At 46.1% G+C, this 15,510-nt stretch overlaps 1 protein-coding gene and 1 long non-coding RNA gene across 2 annotated transcripts in view; one reads left to right on the top strand and one right to left on the bottom strand.

The window, feature by feature from the left end:
• Positions 1-15,510, bottom strand: part of LOC308475413 — a 171,463-nt gene that overhangs the window by 74,955 nt on the left and 80,998 nt on the right. The window lies entirely within an intron of this gene.
• NDUFC2 (NADH:ubiquinone oxidoreductase subunit C2) lies at positions 8,655-13,319 on the top strand. Its single transcript, XM_081002506.1, has 3 exons — positions 8,655-8,924; positions 10,110-10,253; positions 13,110-13,319. The coding sequence occupies exons 1-3, from the start codon at positions 8,771-8,773 to the stop codon at positions 13,157-13,159; spliced, it is 348 nt and encodes a 115-aa protein (XP_080858632.1). The 5' UTR covers positions 8,655-8,770; the 3' UTR covers positions 13,160-13,319.

Genomic DNA, 15,510 nt, shown 5'->3' with positions numbered 1-15,510 from the left:
CCACAACAAGATGAAGCAAAACGGAAGCCCAGAACAAAAGAAGACCCCAACTTTTATTAGTTACTAATCCCCCAAACCCCTAGAAGTACATTATAACTACATCATGACTACATCACAAACAGGAGGGGTTAAGGGAGGGGTTGTGGAGGTAACCTAAGTAGCTTGACACCTGCTTCCCCTTCTCCCCCTCCCCATGAGTCACTTCCAGAAGACAAAAGGGAAGTTGCAGTTTCCTGCCCCCTGAGGGGAGACCCAATCACTGTTCCTTTGTTGCAGTCTGTGTTGAATCCACTCACATATGCAGTTTGTTGTGTCCTTGATGGTCTTCTGTCTAGGACCATCAGGGTTGGCATAGCAACTGGGCAGGGCTCCTGTGTATGTGCTGGTATGCTCAAGGGATTATGGCTGCCCTGTATCAAACCTCCCCCATTTTGTAGCCCTTCCTTCATGGAGTAAAATAAAAATGGAACAGTGCAGATCCGATGTATGGTTGATTTTCTACGAATTTGTAACAAGCGTAGCGTATGTAGTGTGCGAGTGTGTGTGAAGTTTGTACAAACTGAATGATTGGGGGGGGCGGTTTCTGCGACAACTGCTCCTAGGGCAAAAGGAGAAACGATCTGGAAGTCTACCGACTGATTTGCAGTTAATCTGCAGCAGTTTCTGATTCCCACGTTACGCAAAGCCTTTCCCAGAGGGGAGGTAGTGTGAGCGGGAGCGTACTCGGCCCCCTGCGTCATTTGCCACGCCTGTCAAGCCAGCCAATAGGGTTGGCTTGGGGGCGGAGTCTAGCCTTATTCAAGCGGCCGCGCGGCAGATCCGCACCTCTTTCTGCTTCCTGGAGTCGTGGGATCAAGATCTCTGCGTCGTCCTCGCCAGCTGCTCTCTCCTCCATTCCTTCTTACATTCCTCCTCTGACCAGCAACTCTCTTCTCTTTTCTCCTCGAGGTTTGGAGGCTGCTTTGGGTGGGGGGCGGGAAAAAACCTGATTTGTTTGGCTTTCCCCTGCCCACTTTGTGCTTTGTTTTTAGCTTCTCCCAGTCCAGCCGTTGTGTCCATTCCCCCCTTTTTTATTTTCCTAACATATAATACATTTACATTTACACAATACACATACACAACACACCTTATTTTCATAACATAAAAGATACCTGCATTACTCTATATAATACCTACCTATACTATACATATCAACGTACCTACACACCTACCCCACAGGGACACCCACCCAGCCCTTGCGTCATTTGTTGGGATTTCCCCTGCCCTTCAGAAGATAGAGCCTGCCTGTTTTCCTTTTTAGTTCGCCGGGCTCTCCAAGTTCCTCTGGGGTTTTATATTGGCTGGCTCCATTCAGCCAGGTGGGCTTCGAACCCCCCCCCATCCCTTTTCTTTCTCAGCACCCCCCCAACCTTTTTTCAACCTTACTGGTGAGGTTTCTTATTTGCTAGGGCCTTTCTCCCTCAGCAAAGGGGCTTCTTCCTCCAAATATTAACAAGGAACATTGCCTGAACGGGTGTGCTTTTCCCTCCAGCGCCCTTTGCCCTACATCTCATCGGGGCTGCTTTTGTTTGACTCGCTCCTGCATTTTGTCCTTTGTTATCCAAAACTGCTTAATTGCCCTCCAGTTGTCCTAATCGCTTCACTGCCGGTCATAGGACCGGAGCCTTGAACTTGGGTGGGGGGCTTACGTCTTGCTTCCCTTTGGATCACTTTATTCTGAATTGATTTGGCTGCAACTTACCTTGGTTCATTTTAATTTTAAGGTTTACGTACAAATCTTTTGGCGACAGTTTATTTTCTAGCGGCTTGGAGCTCTAGTAACAGCTGCAATTTTACTTGAAACAACACCGAGCTAAGTAACAGCTGCAAATTTATTTCCCTTGGTTTTGAGTTTAAATTAACTAGGGGTTCTAGAATTATATTGCATTAATCGTATTTAAATTGGGATTGGGACTAGGTTAATTAAGGCTTGCTGATAGCTGGCTGTTGTCTGCTGCAGCACATTTGCCAGTTTTACAGGGTTTTATTTTGTCTCAGTAATTTGGTTTTGCTTTCGCAGCTAATTTATCTAAGTTGTTGCTGGCATAGTTTTGTTGCCTTTTCCTTAAAGCTGGCTTATAGGGCTAGCCTTAAGTGATAATAAATAAAAGATATATAATAAAAAAATTAAAATTAATTAAAAAATAAAAATAAATAACAAAATCCAATCAATCAATAAAAAAAGAGACAAGAAGTATAATTCACACTACTGCGTTTTGCTGTGTATAGTGTTGTTTAGCACTGTGTAACCATTTCCCAATGGCGCCAAAGAGGAAAGCTCCTGCCAAGAATCCCGCTTCTAAGGCAAAGCGTCCTACCTCAAGCAATCGGGAGTCGCGTAAGGAGGATTCTGATCCTAAAACCATGTCTCAATTATTTAATGCTTTCAAGTGTTTTATGAATGATTTTGAACAACGTATTGCTAACCGTTTGCCAACGTCCTCCCCTTCTCCTAGTTTTATTCCTGACACGGCGCCTGATGCCCCATCCCTCGATGGTGAGCTGCCTGGCACATCTGCGTCATTATTTAACGAATCCCAATTCGCAAGCGCAGGTACGCGGGCCATGTTGTCAGCTAATCAACCTCCACAGACTCGTGCTAGGTCCCGAATGTCCCGCGCCTTGTCAGCAGCAACACATGCTACAGGTCGATTGGCTTCTGTTCCACCCGATAACATGTCTATGTCTCAGTCTTCTTCTAGTCTTCTTCAGAGCTCTCAGCCAGGGGTTCAACTTCCTGAGTCCGAGATCTCTGATGGTGAGGAGGTGCAGCTTCAGGCATCAGCCGAGCAACAACCCACCACAACAGATAAGCCGGCAGGGAAGAGACGCTCCAAGAAGAAACACGTTTACGAGAAGTCTAGATCGCGGGATACGGATGAGGAGTCAGATGAACTGCTTCCACTTAGCATCTTCGGCCCAGCAGCTGCCGGAACCTTTCTCGGACCACCTCTGGAGCATTGGAAATGTGAAGTTATCAAGGGAGTATTAGCCTCACTGGAACCTTCTACTCTCAGGTCGTATAAGAAAGCCTGGTGCGATTTCCTGGATTTCAGATCCAAGGTTTCAGCTCTTGCCCCCAATATCCTGCCCACTACTGATCACGTGTTACACTACCTAGCGCACCTGCATAATTTGGGATGTGCAGCAGAAATCTTAAGAATCCATTCGGCTGCCATCAGCTTTTTTAGCAAAGTTATATTCTCAGCTGACCCTTGCGCTGATTTTATTGTTCGTAGAGCAATTAAGGGCTGGGGCAGACTCCAACTTGCAAATGGCGAGAGCAGAAAGCTGGTAACATTTGATCTCCTCTGCCTGATACGCCAGAAACTTAGGTCAATATGTTGGTCAAAATATGAAGCACGTTTGTTTTCCGCGGCATTCTCCATTGCCGCCTTCGGAGCCCTGAGTGTTGATGAGGTTCTGTTTGAGGCCCAACCCGATGGTTCCTCTCGCGGCCTCCACTTAAATGACATACAATTATCCAACTCCGAGTTAATAATATACATTCAGCGGTCAAAAACTGACCAACAGGGAAAGGGTGTCCTGATCAGACTTTCTGCTTCTGAAAACCAGGGTCCATGCCCAGTAAAAGACACTAGGCGGTACTTATATCTTAGACCCCCTGGCTGTGGCCCTTTACTCATACACGAGGATGGTTCCTGTTTGAAGAGGCATCAGTTCATGCAAGTATTGCGCAAAGCGATTGATGCCTGTGGTTTCCCTGCAGAGGAATATGCTGCCGACTCTTTCAGGATTGGGGCCGCCACAATGGCTGCCCCTTTAGGCCACTCAACAGATAGAATCAGGAATGCATTGAAATGGTACATATGAAAGAATTTTTAGGACGCAACCACTTACCTGTCCTTGTTTTCTTACCCTCAGCTTCTTCTAACATTCAAGTTTGGATCTGCGGTCACAGTATCGTCCACTGGGCCAGAGATTGCGGCTTGGGCGACAACCTGGGACTGCCTGCAAGTGTGAGAGTTTCCTGGATTTCAAGATGTGGCATGCAATGGGAGGAGTTGATGCCAGTTACAAAGGCAAAAGCAGCAGCGTTTGGCCCACCTGACATCCTGATCATTCAGCTGGGGAGAAAGACTTGGCCTTCAGGAAGAGCTTGGACTTGTTATTGAACGTGAAAAAGGACTTAGACGAACTTGCTGCTCTGTTTCCGGAGTCTACCTTGTTTTGGTCCTCCCTTCTGAAGAGGAGAGTTTGGCGTGGCAGTCGTTGCCATCGACAAATCCAGGAAACTCTTGAATCATGTGGTGGCCCGTAAATTGTGTTTTATTAACAGCCATGGGATCAAGCATGTTGACATCAGATTCAGCGAGGTGGCCCTGTTTAGAGACGATGGCGTTCATTTGTCTGATCAAGGAAATGATGTGTGGTTGGCCAATATCAGTAGCATTAGGGATTAGGCAGCTGTGAGGGTATTTGGCAGTGAGCCTCTTTGGCTCAGGTGGTGGTTAGGCATTGGAATATGTGTCCTGTGGGGTCATATATAGGTTGTTTGATCCAATGCCTAAGCCAATACCACTCACATGCTGTAACCAATAAAGTTGTGGCCTCCTTTAGCCCATTAACCTAAAATACATGTGTCCTTGTGTCTTATTTACCCGTTGTAGGTCCTCGACTCACAAAGCCTCCCCTCCCAGAGGGGAGGTGTTGTGAGCGGGAGCTGTTCCCACATCAGCAGCTTGTGAGGCTGGTGCTGGGGGGAAGTGCTGCTTCCCCCCCCCCCCCAGCCTCATAGATCCCTGAAGCCTTTGGAGCACAGCGGGACCTCGCGCTGTGCTCCAAAGGCTTCGGGTTCCTTTTGCTGAAGCCAGGAGAGTCTTGCTCTCCAGGCTTCCAAGGTAGCCACCTGAAGCCTCCAGAGCGCAGCAGGAACTCCCGCTGCACTCCCGAGGCTTTGGGTGAACGCACCTTGTTTTAGAGGGGGAGAACAAGAATTTTTTTTTTTTCCTGTTCTCCCCCTCCTATGGTCCGGTGCATCCTATAGAGCGAAAAATACGGTATGTTGTTTGATCCAATGCCTAAGCCAATACCACTCTCATGCTGTATGTACCCAATAAAGTATTGACCTTCTTTAGCCCATTAACCTAAAATACATGTGTCCTTGTGTCTTAGTTACCCTACGCAGGTTGCGGGTCATTGACTCACAACAACCAAACATTTTCCACCTAAATTAGGCTGGACTGAAGAAAGCTAACCAGGAGTGGCACATCAATCTCTGACTTTTGTCTTCTTCAGGGTTTCTGGGGGTTTTCCTGTTGTTGTTCTGTCTCTCACAGCTACAATAAACCTACCATTAAAATTATGGACTGGTCATTTCTTCATCAGAGGGCAAATGGGCAAATTTAGCAGGGGATTAAATACCCCCCCCCCTCACTGTATTTATCTACTTGAACTTTGACATGCTTTCGAACTGCTAGGTTGGCAGGAGCTGGGACAGAGCAACAAGAGCTCACTACGTTGCGGGGATTCGAACCGCCGACCTTCCAGTTGGCAAGCCCAAGAGGCTCAGTGGTACCTTGCTTTGGTTTGTAGACCACTAGGTTCAAGTAAAAAAAATAAATGGAGAAGGCCAATAGCTTATGCTATTCTAAGCTGCATCAACAGAAGTCTAGTGTCCAGATCAAGGGAAGTAATAGTACCACTCTATTCTGCCTCGGTCAGACCACGCCTGGAATATTGTTTCCGGTTCTGGGCACCACAATTTAAGAAGGATGTTGGCAATTTGTGCAGAGGAGGGCAACCAAGATGATCAAAGGTCTGGAAGCCAAGCCTTACGGGGAAAGGCTGAAGGAGCTGGGTATGTATAGCCTGGAAAAAGAGGAGACTGAGAGGAGATATAGCCATCTTCAAGTATCTAGAGGCCTGTTGTGGAGGATGGCGCAAGCTATTTTCTCCTGCTCCAGAGGGTAAGACCCAAAGCAATGGATTCAAGTTACAAGAAAGGTAATACCAACTACATCAGGAAGAACTTTTTGATGGTAAGAGCTGTTCGAATTTGGAACAGACTGCCTCAGGTGATGGACTCTCCTTCCTTAGAGGCATTTAGGCAGAGGTTAGATTGTAACCTGTCGCGGATGGTTTAGCTGAGATTCCTGCATTGCAGGGGGTTGGACTAGATGACCCTTGGGGTCCCTTCCAACTCTACATTTCTATGATTCTAAGTCATTACTGACTTCAGTGATGGTTTCTAACAATGCTGACTACCAGTTTCTGGGAACCTCAGGAGAGTGTGCTGCTCTTGTGCTCAGATCCTGCTTGCAGGCTTCAAACTCATAATATTATAATTGATTTTATGTATGTATATAGTTTCACTTCTAACAATGTTTACATATTATTCTACATCAGTAGAACGTCCCTATTTTCTGAAGAATGCTGGAGGGCATGTAATTTTTAGCCATTATCATTTTTATCTGTAAACCACCTCCAGTCACACCAGGGGAAAAGGCTGGGTATAAATAAACATAGTAACAATATTAATGTTAGTTAATGAGGCATCTGGATGGCCTATGTGAGAATAGGACACTGGTGGATGCAGTGGCGTAGCGTGGGGGGTGCAGGGGGGGCCGGCCGCACCGGGCGCAACATCTGGGGGTTAGGGTTAGGGGGCGCAAATCCACGGGTTAGGGGGTGCAAATTACTTGCCTTGCCCCGGGTGCTGACAACCCACGCTACGCCCCTGGGTGGATGGGCCACTTCATTGCAAGGGGCTGTTGATCTGAGTCACAGCATAAAATGTAAGTCAGAAAATAGCTTATCTCCTGAGTTTACGCCAATAAAACTCAGAAACGTGAGAAGTTAGGAGTCCAATGTTTATTGCAAAGCAATAGGTTACAGTCAGATCGTTCTGCAATATTTCAATCCCGCCCGGTGGTCCAGGCAGTGGTATTTATAAAATCTCAATCAAAGCATTTCAATTTCCACCAATCATACACATCATCACCTCATTTCATGTTTAATACACATGCGCAATAAGCACTGGCAATTTCTGCTGATTAAGTTCTGATTCCCATCATGTTCTGTTATGAAGGGTTAATCTTAATGTTATCTGCACATAGTGAGTTTCTGCACTAAACTCACTTCTGCAATTGTGGTCAAGCCAGCTACCAGACAGGCTGAGGGGCCATTTCCTGTCTTGCGCTTCTGCTTCAGTAATGCAAGATAAGAAAAGACACGTACAAGGGAGTAAGGGAGTGCTTAGCTAGCAAAAAGACACGTGTACGAAGGAGAGGGGAGGGGGTGCTTAGCCAGCAGAAAGGCACACGTACAGGGGTAAGAGGAGGGGGTGCTTAGCCAGCAGTGCTTAGCCAGCAATATAGATATGCCCTAAAAGGGAATAAGTGAAAACTTGCCAGCTGATTGGGGAAGTTTGGGGGAAGTTTGGGAGGTGGGTGAATGTTCTCAAAGTATAAGAAAGTTTGCTGATGTGTATTGCTTTGCAGCCAGATTTCAGAAGCTATTCTGCTGGTTGTCTCTGTGCACAGATTAAACTCTTTTCTCCAAAGAAGAAACTTTCCTGGTGTTATTTTACTCTTTCTTTGGTCCTGGGGATGCGGGCAAACGATTCCCTGGTGCAAAAAGGCTTCAGTTACATTGTGTTAGTGTGTATGTTGGGAAACTGTGTTACGTGAAGCCATTTGCACCATGTAGCAACTTATGTTCTAGCTTTGAGCTGTATCTTTGTGATTCACATATTAGCTATATTTCTGCCCCAATTGGGGGGTGGGGAGCAACTTGCAAAACCATCAGTTTCATGAAGTAACAGGCTACCATAACTTCTCTATTAGAAGCACACTCAAGGATTTACAGGGGTAAAAAAGGTAAAGGGACCCCTGACCATTAGGTCCAGTCGTGGCTGACTCTTGGGTTGCGGCGCTCATCTCACTTTATTGGCCGAGGGATCCAGTGTACAGCTTCCAGGTCATGTGGCCAGCATGACTAAGCCGCTTATGGCAAACCAGAGCAGCGCACGGAAACGCCGTTTACCTTCCCGCCGGAGCGGTACCTATTTATCTACTTGCACTTTGACGTGCTTTTGAACTGCTAGGTTGGCAGGAGCAGGGACCGAGCAACGGGAGCTCACCCCGTCGCGGGGATTTGAACTGCCGACCTTCTGATTGGCAAGTCCTAGCCTTTGTGGTTTAACCCACAGCGCCAGCCACGTCCTCACTATAATATACTTCTTAATTGTGTTTTGCTATTAATATACTTGTTAACTGTATTTCAGTCCAGCAATTACTTTGATAAAATACATATTTTGTTATGTGCAAATGGCTTGAGATACCTATGAGGTCCATAAATTACCATGTAGCATATATTCCACACAAAAAACAGCGACAATTTGTTGTTGACAAAGGACAGCTGGACATATAAAGGGCCCCTTTCCCTTCAGTAGCTTGGGGCCTCATCAAACCTAAATCCGGCCCTGGGGGGGTGCGGCTAGGAAGCGGGGAACCAAAGAGCCGCGGAACCTCCGCGTCGCTGGCCGCGTGCAATGCGGAGCGGGGGAAGACGTCGCTGAGGGACCGCCCTTGCCCTTGGCTCCGAGGCGAGGGAACCAAAGCGCCGCGGAACCTTTGCGTCGCGGGCCGGGAGTCGCGGGGGACGGTGTTGCGGGGCGGACCTCCCCCTGCCCTTGAAGCCAGCCCTCCCCGAGCGGCGCCGCTGCTGCTGCTGCTGGGTCTGCGCGCCCTTGTCGCCGGCCTCCGCCATGCCGTCGCCGCTGTACCTCCGGCTGCCAGACGAGGCTCGGTCGATCCCGCCCCCGCGGCTGTTCAACAGGGGCTCGGTCTACCTGGGCTTCCTGGGCTGGATCAGCGTCTTGCTGGAGAACGCCATCCGACAGAGGCCCGTCCTGGGAACGGGTGGGTCGAGGCCTGCGGGAAGGGAGGGAGGGTTCCTGAGGAAATGCACTCTGTGCATGCTCAGGGGAGGGGTGGTTGGTGCCGGGGAAACCTCTCTGCGCATGCCCGGGTTTGAGGGGATTCCCCCCAGGGGAAGAACTGTCTCCCTGGGCTGTGCAAAAGGGCATCCAAGGAAATCGCTCTGTGCATGGTCAGAGTCAGCGGGACCAACCTGCTTTAAATATTGGGGCGGGTGGGGGGAACCCAGGGCCGGGTTTAAGTTTGATGAGGCCCTACGCTCCTGAAGGTAACGGGGCCCTTTATATGTCCAGCTGTCCTTTGTCAACAACAAATTGTTGCTGTTTTTTGTGCTGAATATATGCTACATGGTAATTTATGGACCTAATAGGTATCGAAAGCCATTTGCACATAACAAAATATGTATTTTATCAAAGTAATTGCTGAACTGAGATACAATTAAGAAGTATATTAATATATGTCCAGCTTTCCTTTGTCAACAACAAATTGTCACTGTTTTTTTGTGTTGAATATATGCTATATGGTAATTTATGGACCTAATAGGTATCTCAAGCCATTTGCACAGGTTGCCATGCAACCAGTCCATGCAGAATGTAGGCACCCTATATATAGAAAGGAGCAAACCAGTGATATTTTAGGGAGCAGGCTAGCAGGCGGGGCCCATTACTTACATCATAGGAGCCTACACAACACAAAACACTCTTGCTGTATGTAGGTTTTATTTTATTTGTTTTTTATCTTATCTTTTGGAAATGTACATCCAGTTTTTTTTCCTTTAATTTTTTTGGGGGCCCCCAAGAGAGTGAGGCCCTAAGCTACAGCTTGTTTAGCATATACGTAAATCCGGCACTGGGGGAGCCATACACATACACCCCATTTGAATGGCAGTGACCGTTAACTTTGGCGGCCCCCGGCCACCCTTAAATATTTAATTATGGGGGAGGGGATGGACAAAGACACCTCAGCCCCTTGGAGTTGGTTCCTATGGTTCGAGTGGAGGTGGGTGCACAGGGGGGTCTCTGCCCTGCCTTGTGCTCACAACTCAGGGTTTGGTGCGAGAGAAAACGCAACTCTGCGCATGCTTCATGGAGGTTTCCGTTCAGCCTGTTAAACTGCTACCCCTGCTCTCCCTCATTTCCCCCCTCTTTTTTCTTTGTCCTCTTCCAGGAGTCCATCGCCAAGTCCTGGTCACATCTCTTGGCTTCTATCTAGGTTATTACCTCTGTAAGCGAGCCAATTACGAATATGCTTTAAAGGATAGACAACTTTCAGAATACATAAGGCACCATCCTGAGGACTTTAAGGAAAAAGGTACATTTGTGATAAGCTGTTGGGTATGCGCCTCCGTTGCTCTCATGGATATATGATGTGACATCAGTACAACGGTAGCAGAGATTTAAACCTCCTTGTCCCCACACAATTGTAAGACTTTTTTCAGGTCCACTACAAGCAAGTCTTGCTTGCTGTTCAACGATTAAGCAAGTGGCTTTTAACAGCCAAGTTCTACTGAACGAAAACGCCACAAGGGGGTGTAGGAAAGCAGTGCTTGCACACATACTGTATATGTTGTATGCGCGCCCCTAACCATGGTTCTCAAAGTGTATGAAAGGCCTCTCTAGGGAAGTAAAGACAGCCACGCTAGAGTGTTCAAAGCTGATCCACCTCTCCCTGGAAAGTAAACAAACACCCCTCTGAGTGAACCATACATTAGAGTTCCAGGCCTTGTCAGTGGTTTGTATAGAGTAAATTGTACCTCCCTATTTTTTCTGTATGTGAATGTGGCAGTGGAAGATCCCAAATCTCAGAGAGAATGTGTTCTGTGAGGCTACTGTTCAGATATATGTGAAATAAGGCAGCTTTGGTGAAAGAGAGAGAGTTCTCTGCTGTCCATCTTTCCAAAAAACCCAGAGCTAGTTCATACAACATACGTTTTTGAGGGCTGTATTAGTTGTGCTAAATAAATTATACTCTGCTTTTCTTCTTCACTATGGTGTAGTAGTAGTAGTAGTTGTAGTAGTAGTAGTAATAATAATAATAATAATAATAATAATAATAATAATTAATAATTAATAATTAATAATCATTTATTTATACCCCACCCATCTGGCTGGGTTTCCCCAGCCACTTGGTGCGGCTCCCAACAGAATAATAATAATAATAATAATAATATAATAAATAAACCGACAAAACATCAAACATTAAAAACTTCCCTGAACTTCAGATGTCTTCTAAAAGTCAGATAGTTGTTTATTTCCTTTACATCAGAAGGGAGGGCGTTCCACAGGGCAGGCGCCACTTCTGAGAAGGGCCTCTGCCTGGTTCCCTGTGATCTTACTTCTCGCAGGGAGGGAACCTCCAGAAGGTCCTCGGAGCTGGACCTCAGTGTCCGGGCAGAACGATGGGGGTGGAGACGCTCCTTCAGGTGTTGCTCATAGCGGCTTAAAAATATAAAAAGCAAGTATCGAAACAACAATGATTATCAAACAAAATGACAAGTTGATTGACAACAAATTATCAAACGAAAAGGAGCAAAAAACTAGACCTAGCACTCACAATATAGACATTAAGAGCAACATAATGAAAAGCTTTCTATAAAGAATGAATGTTTTTGAGTTGCTGGCAGAACACAAAACGTAGAGAAAGATAACCAAACTCCTTGTCGGCAGGGAGTGGGTGGGTGGCACCACAGAGAAGGAATGTTGTTTCCCGCTTTGTCCCCCTGTGCAGCAGCACGTGCAATGGGGGCACAACCGCTAAACCTTTAAGGATAGGTAGATTTACATAGGCTTTGCTTTCTCTCTTTCTTTCTTTCTTTCTTTCTTTCTTTCTTTCTTTCTTTCTTTGTTATCCTGCTTACAAGTAGTCAGATCTTCCTGGCTGATACTACTGTGACATACCATTATTTGATTTTAAAGGATGGGGGGAGGCAGAATAGAGTGACACAGTGACAGCTGCAAGCACAGGCCACAGTTCAACGTAAAGTATACTTAAACTCAGTGAAATTGAAGGATTTAAGCACATATGTCTCCGTCAGGGTTTTAATAGCTGAGACACCTCGTCTTAGAATGTCAGGAGAAGATAATGCACACTCCATCAGTTCTGTGATATGTGAATGTTTGATGTCATGCAGCCTTAGTGCTTCAGAATACCACAGAGCCATCTCCATTGCCGGTTTGGACCTCAGAGCATCAAGTCAGTCTGTGTGGAATCCTTTCCCTCTTTAAGAAGCAGAGAGAGCGGCTGAGGAATGTGTCAGCTGGAGGAGAAGGAGCAAGAACAAATTTCCATTGGATGCCTTGCCTTGGGGCTCTTAACTGTATGCCCCATATGTTATGCGTCCCAACCGCATCCCTGACTTCTAGACTTGCAGTTGGTTGTGTAGAAGCTGTCCTGAATCTCCTGCCAAGTAATCACATCAGGGGTCAGCAACCTTTTTCAGCTGTGGACCTTTCCACCATCCCTCAGACCATGTGGTGGGCTGGACTATATGGGGGGGGGGGGGAGAACTAATTCCTATGCCCCACAAATAAGCCAGAGATGCATTTTAACTAAAAGGACACATTCTACTCATGTAAAAGCACCAGGCAGGCCCCACAAATAAGCCAGAGATGCATTTTAAATAAAAGGACACATTCTAGTCATGTAAAAACACGCTGATTCCCGGACCGTCCACAGGCCGGATTGAGAAGACGATTGAGAAGACCCACGGGCCTTAGGTTGCCTACCCCTGCATCACATGCTCACTTCAGACCATTGCTTTGGTCAGTTGCGGTGGCCCAGTGGGACCTCCCAGTTCAGAGAGAATATGCCATTAAATGCTAGTTGCTAGAGAGGAAGCAACAATAAGGGAGAGCTATTGCCTTCATGCCCTGCCTATCCTATGAACTTCTCCCCAGAGGCATTTGATTGGTCTCCAAAAAGAGGGCCAGACAAGATGAACCTTAGGTCTGCTCCAGCAACGCTCTCCCTGTGTAGATCCTGATTGCAGAATTTGGGTTCCTAGCACAGAATTCCTGGTCCGTTTTGTCATTCTGCATGATTTTTGAGGTTTGCATTTGCTTGGGGGCAGGATAGTCCTTGCCTTATTTTCTCTGAAATCTGTTTCTCGTTAATTGTAATGTGAACTGGCTTTTTTAAACAGCGTTTCTTCTTCTTTTTTTTTGATAGAGAAGAAACGCATGGCAGAAGTTCTGGAGAATTTCCATCCAATTCGCTGAAGACCTTGCAAGCAGTTGGTGTCTCACTCGTTGCTTTGTTATCCCACGAGTAATCTGTCGAGCGTGGGATATGTGCATAACCTATGTCAGTAGTTGAGATGAAATACTTGTTTCAGACACTTGGACCTTTAATCTTATCATTAAAGCTATGACTAAGTAATGTGTATTTTTATTGTCACAAGGTAGTTTGGAATCAGGTTTAATTAACGAATGGGATTGAATGATATGGCAATAGTTGCTGCTTTGGGGCCAAGCTAAGATGTGACACTATATTATTTCTAACAATGGCTACTAGTCATTAGGGGTATTTCCAGGCTCAGAGGCAGTACTATATATTATTTATTAATACCTTTATATCCCATCTTTCCTCTTTAAGAAACTCAATTTGGTGTACATGGTTCTCCCTCTTCCCCTTTTTTGTGGGTAGGCTGCCCTGCCCTGCTAGCTTTCAGTGGCATTAAAAAAAAGTTTTTTCATTTTCATTTTCTTCTTCTTTGGCGATCACTCATAGCTGAGCAAGATTGTCTTCCATAAACATGTGAGTCCAGAAGTGACTGTGGAGACCAGTTCTGGATCCACTCGTCCGTCCACAGTGGGGACATTGGTTTCCAGGCAGGAGTCGATCACGGTGTGGATTTGCCAAGTGTGCTTTCCTCTTAGCACGTTTCTCCCTTGTGTCCTGAGTTCGAGTGTCTTCAAAGCCTATGACACCTTTGGTAAAGGCTGTTCTCCAACTGGAGCGCTCGCAGGCCAGTGTTTCCCAATTGTTGGTGCTTATACTACATTTTTAAAAAAATTGCCTTGAGACAGTCTAAACCTTTTTTGTTGACCACCAGCATTACACTTTCCATTTTTAAGCTGGGAATAGAGTAGTTGCTTTGGGAGACAATAATCAGGCATCCACACACAACATGACCAGTCCAACAGAGTTGATGTTGAAGAATCATCGCTTCAACACTGGTGATCTTTGCTTTTTCCAGTACACTGGCATTAGTTCGTCTGTCTTCCCAAGTGCTGTGTAAAATTTTTCATATAACCTCAAGAACAGATACCCTACCTGAAGAACTGGACTCTTAAGTTGGGTAGGAATAAAAAATGTAACATACTTGAAAACACTATAGGGAAATAAAGTGCATCTTTAATCCAATGAGCATATATAATTGTTGAGTTTTTCTCAGTTTTGCCCAAAGTTGTTGAGCTGATTTTCCAAGATATTTTCCCACCTGGACACCACTGCCAAGTGCATTATTCCAAAAATGTCTGGGAAAAGCCAGAAGTATGGTAACCCTAATATATAATGTTCATTGCACCTGTTCAATCTTTAACTTGTTGTTTAGATTTGGGTGCCATTCCCCCACCCCCCGTGCATTTTACACAATGTTGTTGCTGTTTAGTCGTGTCTGACTCTTTGTGACCCCATGGACCAGAGCACGCCAGGCACTCCTGTCTTCCACTGCCTCCCGCAGTTTGGTCAAACTCATGCTGGTAGCTTCGAGAACACTGTCCAACCATCTCGTCCTCCTTCGTCCCCTTCTCCTTGTGCCCTCCATCTTTCCCAACATCAGGGTCTTTTCCAGGGAGTCTTCTCTTCCCATGAGGTGGCCAAAATATTGGAGCCTCAGCTTCAGGATCTGTCCTTCCAGTGAGCACTCAGGGCTGATTTCCTTCAGAATGGATCGGTTTGATCTCCTTGCAGTCCATGGGACTCTCAAGAGTCTCCTCCAGCACCATAATTCAAAAGCATCAATTCTTCGGCGATCAGCCTTCTTTATGGTCCAGCTTTCACTTCCATACATCACTACTGGGAAAACCATAGCTTTTACTATACGGACCTTTGTTGGCAAGGTGATGTCTCTACTTTTTAGGATGCTGTCTAGGTTTATCATTGCTTTTCTCCCAAGAAGCAGGCATCTTTTAATTTCGTGGCTGCTATCACCATCTGCAGTGATCATGGAGCCCAAGAAGGTAAAATATCACACTGCCTCCATTTCTTCCCCTTCTGTTTGCCAGGAGGTGATGGGACCAGTGGCCATGATCTTAGTTTTTTTGATGTTGAGCTTCAGACCATATTTTGCGCTCTCCTCTTTCACCCTCATTAAAAGGTTCTTTAATTCCTCCTCACTTTCTGCTATCAAGGTTGGGCAATATTACGGTATAAATACACAAAAATGCATAACACAATGACAAACTATATCCCCCTCCATGCCCTAGATGGTTTAATTAACCAAAGACCTGGGGAAAGAGGAATGTTTGCATGTCGCACCCAAAGAGATGTAATGAAGATGGCAGGACATATTTCTTTTGTATTATGAGGTTAAATTCCCCGCAGGTCCAGCTAAAGGCAATGTGTG

This window comes from Podarcis pityusensis (assembly GCF_964106645.2).
Source record: "Podarcis pityusensis genome assembly, chromosome: 4".
NCBI lineage: Eukaryota > Metazoa > Chordata > Lepidosauria > Squamata > Lacertidae > Podarcis > Podarcis pityusensis.
Note: the sequence above shows the minus strand (reverse complement) of the source record. Positions and strands in the feature narration are given on the sequence as shown.